General features: G+C 26.0%; 3 protein-coding genes across 3 annotated transcripts; all 3 read left to right on the top strand.

The window, feature by feature from the left end:
* Positions 1–245: 245 nt before the first annotated feature.
* Positions 246–2,465, top strand: LOC112592444 (PAX-interacting protein 1-like). The gene is made up of 7 exons (XM_025336497.1): positions 246–303; positions 632–822; positions 885–994; positions 1,168–1,317; positions 1,755–1,939; positions 2,122–2,349; positions 2,438–2,465. The coding sequence occupies exons 2-6, from the start codon at positions 733–735 to the stop codon at positions 2,331–2,333; spliced, it is 747 nt and encodes a 248-aa protein (XP_025192282.1). The 5' UTR covers positions 246–303; positions 632–732; the 3' UTR covers positions 2,334–2,349; positions 2,438–2,465.
* Positions 2,466–3,106: 641 nt separating this feature from the next.
* On the top strand, positions 3,107–6,413 carry LOC112592443 (zinc finger MYM-type protein 1-like). The gene is made up of 8 exons (XM_025336496.1): positions 3,107–3,129; positions 4,308–4,407; positions 4,529–4,615; positions 4,755–5,000; positions 5,061–5,179; positions 5,256–5,377; positions 5,440–5,832; positions 5,896–6,413. The coding sequence occupies exons 1-8, from the start codon at positions 3,107–3,109 to the stop codon at positions 6,411–6,413; spliced, it is 1,608 nt and encodes a 535-aa protein (XP_025192281.1).
* A 153-nt stretch (positions 6,414–6,566) lies between these two features.
* LOC112592445 (52 kDa repressor of the inhibitor of the protein kinase-like) lies at positions 6,567–7,489 on the top strand. Its single transcript, XM_025336498.1, has 4 exons — positions 6,567–6,629; positions 6,720–6,918; positions 7,001–7,308; positions 7,376–7,489. The coding sequence occupies exons 1-4, from the start codon at positions 6,567–6,569 to the stop codon at positions 7,487–7,489; spliced, it is 684 nt and encodes a 227-aa protein (XP_025192283.1).
* The last annotated feature ends 2,280 nt before the right edge of the window (positions 7,490–9,769 follow it).

Genomic DNA, 9,769 nt, shown 5'->3' with positions numbered 1-9,769 from the left:
CATTTCTTTATACATTGATTTATTATATATTTTACAATAAAAACATTGTTATGTATGTTTGACCTTCAATTGAAATTGAGCTTTAAAAACTGACAAACCAAAATTTAGTTTGTCAGATGTTTAAATACTTAAGTAATTTATTCAACATAGACATGTATATCTAATTGAAGGTTATCTAGTGAAAGATTAAATGTTATTTTACTATGTTCTTTGAATTAATTTATAAGTATATTTCAGGTAAATTTTGCAACAAAAATAGAATTACTGAAATACAACTATCTAAGTTACAACTCCAGTTAAACCGTAAGATAAACAAAAATACTTTTCTTATAAAAAATAATTTTCTGTAGTAAAAGTATATTATATTATTTAACAAATTTATATTTATATATATATATTATTAAAACTAGACAAAAGCAAAAAAAAAGGCTTGTAACAGTCAATTTACTAAGTGCTGTTGAGGAAATTCCCCAATAATGCTTTTTGACTACTTTTTCTACTTCCCAGTTTTTTTATATATAATATATTATTATACTAACTCTTAATACTTTTAAATTTTTTGTAAAATATCTACCAAAAATTTAAACAACATAAGAATTTAAGTTATTAGTAATTTATTTTTATTTCACAGCATCTACTGTGAAGGGTTTTTTATCTGATTGCCACTTTTTGATTGTTAATGAATACAAAGAACTTAATTCAGATCGCTTGTATTTCAATGAACAACGTATAATGGAGCATGGTGGTACTGTGGCTAATCATTATTCAAATAAAGTAACTCATTTGATTTGCAACAGCCAGAAGAATAATGAAGTCGTTAGGGTAAAAATAATATTTTGATATATTATGCAAATAAATAATTATTAATATCGTAATTTTTTCAGGGTTTATCAGATCATAAAAAATGCGTGACTGATTATTGGCTCAGCGATATTATTAGCGAAAAAAAAATAATAAAACCTTGGTTATCTCATCATTTGCCAATACCATACAGGTAAAATATTTTTGTTATGTTTGTTAATATATTATGTATTGTAATATATTATAGAAACTACACAATCACATTATATATATATTTTCCTTAATAACAAGCATTGGTGCTGGTTAGGTTAAGTTGTTCTGGATCTAAATGCAATGAATTAAATATTTTGAATTATTATGTTTCAGCTACGATAATTTACCATGTGAAGATAACCAGATAGCAATTGTAAATTTTAATAAAAATGAATATTTTAAAGCCAAAGTTATGGCTGAAATTCTGGGTGCTTGTGTAACTAGTAACGTTTCCAATAGTACTCATATTGTAATTAGTCAGAAGTAAGTTGTTTTTATTAATGCACTTTATAATCATAAATTATCAGTGTTGTATAGTAAGTAATAATAAGGTGACAAAACTAACTCAACACTGTAACAGTATTATTTCAGTTAACATTTAACAAAAATGTAATGAAAATTATTTAAACACTGTAAATTGAAAAAAAATATAATGCTTTAAATTAACTATAATGTAGTGAGAATACAAGTAATTATATTATGTGCACAAAGTGTTTCATTTAATGTATAACACTAACGTTTTTTAATAATATTATATATTTTAAATAATAAAAATTTTAAATTCAATGTGATAGTTAGCTATTTATGGTTTTCAACATTAAGTTTAAATTATATATATTATATAAAATTCCATAATTTATACTCCACTAAACAATGAACAATTTAATAATAATTTAATGTACTTAAATTTGTAATTATAGTTTAGAAGGTGGAATCATAAGAAGAGCTTTAACTTTAGAAATACCCATTGTAAATGTTCTATGGATAATTGATTTATTTCTGGGTGAAAAAATTGGTTTTCATGACTCAAATAAAACAAAATACCAACAATATGAATTAAGCGATCCATTTTCAATTAATTCTGTCAGAGTATCACATTTAATGGGTATGCTATGAATGAATTTGTTTTTAGATATTATACGTTGTTTTTTTTTTTTTTTTTGTGTGTTATAAAAGTTATTCTACTCAATGTTTAATGATTATAATTCATTACTATTTTGTAAAAATTAATTAGAAAAGGATGAAAAATAGTTCTAAATTCTTAATATTAAATTTCATTTATTTCAGAGGCTTGGAAAGATTGTTCGAGTAATCATATTAAATTTGTATCTAATAAAGTTGCAAATATGCCTACTTCAGCAAAAAGAATGAAAACATGTTTTATACATGATTTTTCAAAATCTGGTAATAATAATGATGAAAGTGAAAGTAACGTAACATCTGCAATAACAATACCGATGGAAAATGATAATACATCTTCCAGGTATTCAACTGATTAAACAGTAAAAATAAAAGGTAAAATATCTCATTTTTAAAAAAATTAAAAAATAATTTATGGTTGCACATAAAAAAGGGGTAGAATCATCAAAATCAATTTTTTCAGGAAAATAAAATATAACAATTGATGTAAAAGAAAAATCAATCAATTTTCTAGTAAGTAAATGACTTCAATACTTGAAAACAAATATAAAAATACTTTAATCCAAACTTAATGTTTTCATAATAAATATATTATTTTAAAAAGGTTTTATACTGTCAAAAATGACCGATTGAAACTCCCTCTCCATCAAGATGAACCATCTTTATCATCATGGCCAGTAGTGATTCAGCGGTGGGGACATAAAAAATATTTGTTAACTTTATATTGGTGTTTGGTACTATGTTGAATTTTGTAAAAAATGAAATGAATTACAAAAAAATATTTTTAACCTTTTGTTTTTTTCCTTATTAAGACGAAAAGTGCAATGCAATATTGATAAGAACATAACATTGATAAAAAAATCAATTATCAAGTAATTAGATATGAGATATAAAAAAAACTCCAATGATATCATGACGTCCGTATATTTTGTGATTATCATAAATCTTTAAAAATGTTAAAAAATTTCATTTAAATATTTGATTCTCGTTAGGTGTGTTGTCAATTTAACATAAGTTCAAAGATCAGTAATTCAATTTAAGATTAAAATACTGCAAATCCACTCTACATTTAAAACTTTATTGAGTCAATTAATTTAACCATTTAATAAAGAAACAAATGCATTAACTACAGATGGATAAATTATATTATGTCAGGTTTGTACTTAACAAATACCTTGTAAAAACAAAATTTAAATTATATGACATACTTCTAGCTCTCTTTATATCAAAAATCTAAAACGTAATGATTTAAAAAAACAATCTCTCTTATCTGTTTTAAACAAACTACAATCTAATTTTCATAAAAATTTATGTACAAGTATGATTGTTACCAATATACTTTAGTACAAATTACAAGTTTTTTAGAGAAATATACCAACAAGTACATACTAGATAAGAGCACTGAGAAAAAACTATCTACAACTATGTTACATTCAAGCCATAAAATTGAGCATACTAGAAAATCATTAGACAATTCTTTTATTTGTATTTTTATCGATGAAACTACTGATAGAAATCATAAGCTACTAAGTAGCTTGTTTTTTAGTTGGTGCATTAAATTGTGACATAAAAATTGCCCATTTTTTATCGCATGTAAGAAATTGAAAAAAAAAACTAATCACTCGGCAATTACACATTTTGTGAACGATGGTTTAAAAATATTATGGCTAGGTGGTGGATGAGATGAAAAAACTGTATTAGTGTTAGATGCTGCACCATGTATAACTAAAAAGTAAACACGTTTATATTGTCCAAATATATCATATTACTTGTGTTGTCATGGGCGTGAACACGGGGTGATATGGATGGATCCCCATGGACTTTTAAAATATATAACATATATAACTTAATATAAAATACCGAAAATAGAAAAACTGATCTATAGTCTATACTAATAAAACATACTTTATGACCCTACTTACTACTAGCGCTCTACAGATGTGGTGAAATTATGCACTAAACCCGTAACATGTTCTGTACTGTGATTGATATACAGTTAGGTGACCGATAGCTAACATGTAATCTTAAACCGTGGTTTATTGGTTATTATCACGGCTATACTATCTTTAACTGTGATTATTTTATTATCAATATTAGGTATATAAAATATTATCTCTATTTATTGTAAATTGTAATATACAAATATACAATAATATCAATTTTCACGTAAATCCCTAGGAGTAGTATATATTATTATGAATTATATTTTATTATTTTATAATAATATTGTCATATTTTGTGAAGTGTCAAGTGTGAACTCATTATTCTATTTTATTAATCAATATGAGTAATATAAAAAACTATTTTACTGTTAAATCTAATTCTAAAATCAGTACGGTTGAAAAAACATCTCCTCCACCAAAAATCAGAAAGGATGATAGAGAATTATTTGAATTGTGTTCAACATCAACGTCTAGTACACATCAAGATCAGGTTAGTCATTAATACAATGAAATATTGCAGTATCAGTATATAGTCAAATTATTATAGCAATAATAATTATTTTCACTTACCTATCTGCTTATTTAAATGATATGCTTTTTTCTACTTTAAGGTAAATGCTAGCTTACAGCAAATGCATAATGCTAATGATGTAGGTTTATTCATTAATCGTAGTTTGTCGGATTGTGAAAAAAACATAGTAAGTTTATTAGAACCTTTTTATAATGGTTTATAAAACAAAGACTATAAGCAAAATAATTATGCAATTATTCATATTTATAGTTTATAATTATAATTAATAAATTATTGAATGCTGATATGCAATCAATTCTTATTAGGTATTAACTGATCTATGGGTACCACCAGAAAATTATAAGTTTCCACTATTAGATTTATGGAAAAAAAGAGGTCTACGATTCCAGTACAAATGGTTGAAAGTGTTTCCATGGCTATCCTATTCTGAAAAATTTGATGGGGCTTTTTGTAAGCACTGTGTGGTTTTTGCTTTTGCTGGTGGTATTGGCTCACAACGCTTAGGCAGTCTTGTTTCAACACCATTTCAAAATTGGAAGAAAGCTACAGAAGTATTAATATGTAGAAATTATAATTTAGAAAAATGATTACTATAAAAAAATTAATTTTAGGTTTTATCGGATCATAATAATTTAGAATATCACAAAACCTCTATTTTGAAATCAGAACATTTTTTAAATATTTTTTCAAACAATGCACCTTCAATAATTGATAAATTGGACGATGAAAGGTATAATTGTAAAAATGTCAATAGGAACTTCCTATTAGGAAGTAACTTATTTGTACTTAATAAGTTTATATTTTAGGATCAAACAGAAGAAGCAAAACAGGTTGAAATTAATTCCAATCATAGAATGTATTATCCTTTGTGGAAGACAGGAGATTTCACTCCGTGGACATAGAGATTTTGGCTCAATCAAGTTTAATAGTTAGTGCTTATGTATATTATAATACATTACATTTTGTATTAAAATTTTATGTTTAATTTAGATGAGTCTGACGGTAATAATTCTAATTTGAATGAAGCCAATGAAGGTAATTTTCGAGCTATTTTAAAATATAAAGCCAAAGACATAGATTATTTAAAAAATCATCTAGAATCTGAGTCTCGAAACAAATACATCAGTCCTCAGATACAAAATGAAATTATTACCATATGTGGTGACCTGATACTAAGTAAACTAGTAAAGATGGTAAATTCAGCTCAGTGTTTTTCTGTGTTAGCTGATGAGACAGCAGATGTGTCAGTTAAGGAACAGCTTACCCTGTGTGTTCGTTTTGTTAATGGTACTGGAGAAAATGCTAAGTTATGTGAGTTTTTTTTGAAGTATGTTGAAGTACATAACTTAACTGGTCAGCATTTGGCTTCGACTATTCTTGAAGGTATTTTATGAATATATAAAGTGTTGTGTATAATTAATAAAATAAAATTTATTTAAATTAAAGGTTTAAATTCTTGTGGAATTGACTGCTCTAAAATGTATGGCCAAGGTTATGACGGCGCAAGTAATATGTCAGGGAAATTTAAAGGAGTACAGACTATAATACGAAATAAGTATCCTAGAGCATTATATGTTCACTGTGCTGCTCATACATTGAATTTGGCAGTGTCTTCATCGTGTGAACAACAATCTATTAGGAACTGTTTGGGTGTAATAGAAAAAATGCATTGTTTTTTTAACACACCTAAACGTCACAGTATACTATTGGAAGCTATTGCTAATAGTGATCTTAATCCATCATCTAAATCATTAAAGCGTTTGTGTGCGACACGTTGGGTAGAGAGGTATACTGCTGTCAATGATTTTGTTGAACTTTTTCCATGTGTTGTTGAAGCATTGGACAAAATATCAACCACGTTTAATGATAAATCATCAACTGACGCCAGTATGTTGGTAAAATCCATGGATTCCGAGTTTTTAATTGCTCTTCAAATTTTTAAGGTAATCAAACAATATATTTGAGTTTTAATGATTCTTTTTGTATTTAGTTGGTTATAATTACTTATATTGTATTAATAGGTGGTATTTTCTTATGGTTTACCTTTGTGTAAATGTTTTCAAAAAAATGATATTGACTTGAAAGAAGCCGTACAGTTAGCAGAGTGCAATGTATCTATGCTTGAGGATTTGAGACAAAATATTGAAAAAGAATTTAAATCAATGTATAACGAAGCTGAGGTATACTAATTTTTATTGTCCATAGAAATTATTTTTATAATATAGGAAATAGGAATAGATATAGTATATTAATTTATAAAATATAAATAGAAAATGGCAGACATTTTGGATATTAACATTTCTATCAAACGTATAGTTAAGAAACAGGCAAATCGTGCAAATATATTTACTGAGGATAAGACGATTCAACCTGAAAATTACTATAGAATTACTATAGCAATACCATACATTGACTCTTTTATAATTAATTTAAAAGAAAGATTTCTTATACACAAAAATATTTTAAAAGGTAGGTACCCAAGTTACATTAAAATTTATATTTGTTAATAAATACTATTTACAAAAATCATAAGTATGGACTTTCTGTCTAGGTTTTCAATGTATATTTTCTGGCAACATTGACTTTCAAGAATTTGAAGAACTTGTACATTTTTATCTTAACACTGATGTTCAGACAGTAATTGCAGAGTTAAAAATCTGGCAATCAAAATTGAATTTAACAAATCAACATCCTACAATAGCTATAGATGCTCTGAGACTATGTAATTCCTCAATATTTCCAAATGTGCATCAACTACTTAAAATACTGTGTACCTTACCAGTATCCACATCAACACCCGAAAGAACGTTCTCGTGCCTTAAAAGGCTTAAAACATACTTAAGAAATACGATGGCTGAAGTAAAAATTAATAGTTATTTTTCGTCTTTAAGGTTGGTATAAATCTATTTTTGTATTTAATTTTCAGACTAGATTAAATGGATTAACATTATTATCAATTCATCGGGAAGTTCCAATTACGCCCGAAGAAATTCTAGATATTATGGCACATAAATCTAGGAAAATAGACATTATATTGTAGATTGACACATTTTGTAAAAAAAAAAAAAAAATTTTTTTTATACAAATATTTTCTAGTTTTTTGGTGTTTATATATCCCCCCCCCCCCCCAATGAAAGTTTCTGTCTACGCCACTGACAAAGTAGACAGCCTGTATCAGTGTTTCGTTTTCATTTTTTGAATAATGTGAAGTGAATTGAATTAATTTGTTATACCTACACGTAATTAATTAGGTAATGTTGTGACTTGTGATTGTCTATACTCTATATCTAATTAACTATTCGTTAATAACTAGTAATAAATTTAAAGTTATGGACAAATTTTTTAAGCCACGTACAGTGACAAAAGCTGAATAATTCAGTGAAAAAGACGTAGATGATCCACCAGAAGAAATGTGTAGTACTTCTTCAGATTTGCATAAAGGTAGGTATACATTTTTTATTAAAATTTAAACAACAAATCTAATTAACATTTTTTATAGCATCTAATATATACAACGACCATGTCACTGTTTCAAGTCCTAATGATCCTGTGTTGGTTGATGACACAAGCAATAAAGTAAGTACTAGTACTAGGACACTAGGTACATATAAATTATAAATGTTAAATTGTGAAAAATTTTTGTAATAATTGGTACTCGATACTTAATCATACTTATATATTTAATTTAATTTATAACATTTGTATTGTAGACTGTAGTGATACCGTCTATGCCTTGGCCAAGAATAGAAAAGTTTTTTGTATGTAAAGGCAGTAAAGGGAATAATTTGCTTGTACATTGTGTATTATGTGAACCTTCAACTAAATTACACAGTGTATCAAAAACCACACCATCAAACCTTAAACGACACATGAAGGTATGTTATAATACAATTTATTGAATTTTTTAGTTAAGAATATTAAATTATTGACAGTTGATTAAAATAATAAAATCTTTAAATATCAATTAATTACTTTCTAAAAGATTATAATATTCAATGCAATTAAATAAATTATTCAAGTCCTTATAATAATTTAGTAGGTATACGGTATACCTAGATTTCAACTTTTAACATAAACAAATTAAATTAAATACTTAATTTAAAACATTTAAAATAATAATAAATTTTGTAAAATATAAATTATAATGGCCAATTTTAATTTTCTGATTATAACTATTATTTTCATAATTATTTTAAAATGATAACCATATATTATGCCTATTATGGACTATAATTTTCTGAATAACCATTAAATAAGTTATAACTGTAACACATTGTTGTTATTTTATATTATTGTATATTATATATTTGTAAATAATTGACTGTTATTATTTATGATAAAAATAAATACCTTATATACTAATTTATTAATTCTCCAATTAAAGTAAATAAATTAAAAAAATTATATTTTTTCTTGTACCTAATGCCAAAATAAGCTTAATGACTCCTGGGGATTTTATGATTCATGCCGTTTTGTTATTTTGAATAGTTTTGATGACTTATTATGAAATTTTAGTGGTGGTAAAAATTTAAAATATTAGTAAGAAATCAGAGTGAGTTGGGGATTTGTAAATCATAATAAGCAAATGCACCTACATGAGTTTTGACCAAGTGCCGATTATGTTTATATTATGTTAGATTTGTAATGTAATTGTTAAAACAATCATGCATTAATAAATTATATAATAATTTTATTTGTTATTTGATATGTTTCAGAGAGTACATCAATACAAAAACAATGATTTTGAAAATGCTTTAAATGATGGCAAACAAAAGTATGTTATTAAAAAACAGTGTTTTGGTTTGGAAACTGATCAAACCACAAACCCCTTGCATCAGTTAACACTAGAACGTTGTGGATCTGGTAAAGAAGGTGTTACTCAGCACAAATTAAATGATTTGTTATTGAAATTTATTGTGAGTAATACTCAACCACTAAGTGTGGTTGATAAACCTTCGTTTGTAAATCTGGTTAGACTAGGTTTACCAAAAGATTTAAAGGTTATGTCCAGTAAAAGTATAAAAATACAAATTGAAAAACTTTATTTATCCATGGTAGACAATATAACAAATACATTATCATCAGTTTTGTATGTATCTACAACAGCTGATTGCTGGACCAAAGGAAAAAAGAGCTATATTGGGGTGACATGTCACTGGATAAACTCCAAAAGTTTTAAAAGAGAATCTGTATCATTAGCATGCTGTCGTCTCCAAGGTCGCCATACTTATGATGTTATTGCAAAGGCATTATATAAAATCTATACAACATATAAAATTCAAAATAAAATTGTTTCAACAACCACTGACAATGGTTCAAA

Source organism: Melanaphis sacchari, unplaced genomic scaffold, assembly GCF_002803265.2.
Source record: "Melanaphis sacchari strain LSU unplaced genomic scaffold, SCAv2.0 Contig175_pilon_pilon, whole genome shotgun sequence".
Lineage (NCBI taxonomy): Eukaryota > Metazoa > Arthropoda > Insecta > Hemiptera > Aphididae > Melanaphis > Melanaphis sacchari.
This window is presented reverse-complemented; position numbering and strand designations above follow the sequence as displayed.

Excerpts from the sequence above, each read along its gene's own strand:
- LOC112592445 (XM_025336498.1), top strand. The coding sequence starts at position 6,567 with ATGCTTGAGGATTTGAGACAAAATATTGAAAAAGAATTTAAATCAATG. Across the intron at positions 6,630-6,719 it reads CAATGTATAACGAAGCTGAG|AAAATGGCAGACATTTTGGA; the intron begins GTATACTAATTT and ends AAATATAAATAG. Across the intron at positions 7,309-7,375 it reads TAAGAAATACGATGGCTGAA|ACTAGATTAAATGGATTAAC; the intron begins GTAAAAATTAAT and ends TTTAATTTTCAG.
- LOC112592444 (XM_025336497.1), top strand. The coding sequence starts at position 733 with ATGGAGCATGGTGGTACTGTGGCTAATCATTATTCAAATAAAGTAACT. Across the intron at positions 823-884 it reads AGAATAATGAAGTCGTTAGG|GGTTTATCAGATCATAAAAA; the intron begins GTAAAAATAATA and ends TAATTTTTTCAG. Across the intron at positions 1,318-1,754 it reads CATATTGTAATTAGTCAGAA|TTTAGAAGGTGGAATCATAA; the intron begins GTAAGTTGTTTT and ends TTGTAATTATAG.
- LOC112592443 (XM_025336496.1), top strand. The coding sequence starts at position 3,107 with ATGGATAAATTATATTATGTCAG. Across the intron at positions 3,130-4,307 it reads GATAAATTATATTATGTCAG|TACGGTTGAAAAAACATCTC; the intron begins GTTTGTACTTAA and ends TTCTAAAATCAG. Across the intron at positions 5,378-5,439 it reads TGGCTCAATCAAGTTTAATA|ATGAGTCTGACGGTAATAAT; the intron begins GTTAGTGCTTAT and ends TGTTTAATTTAG.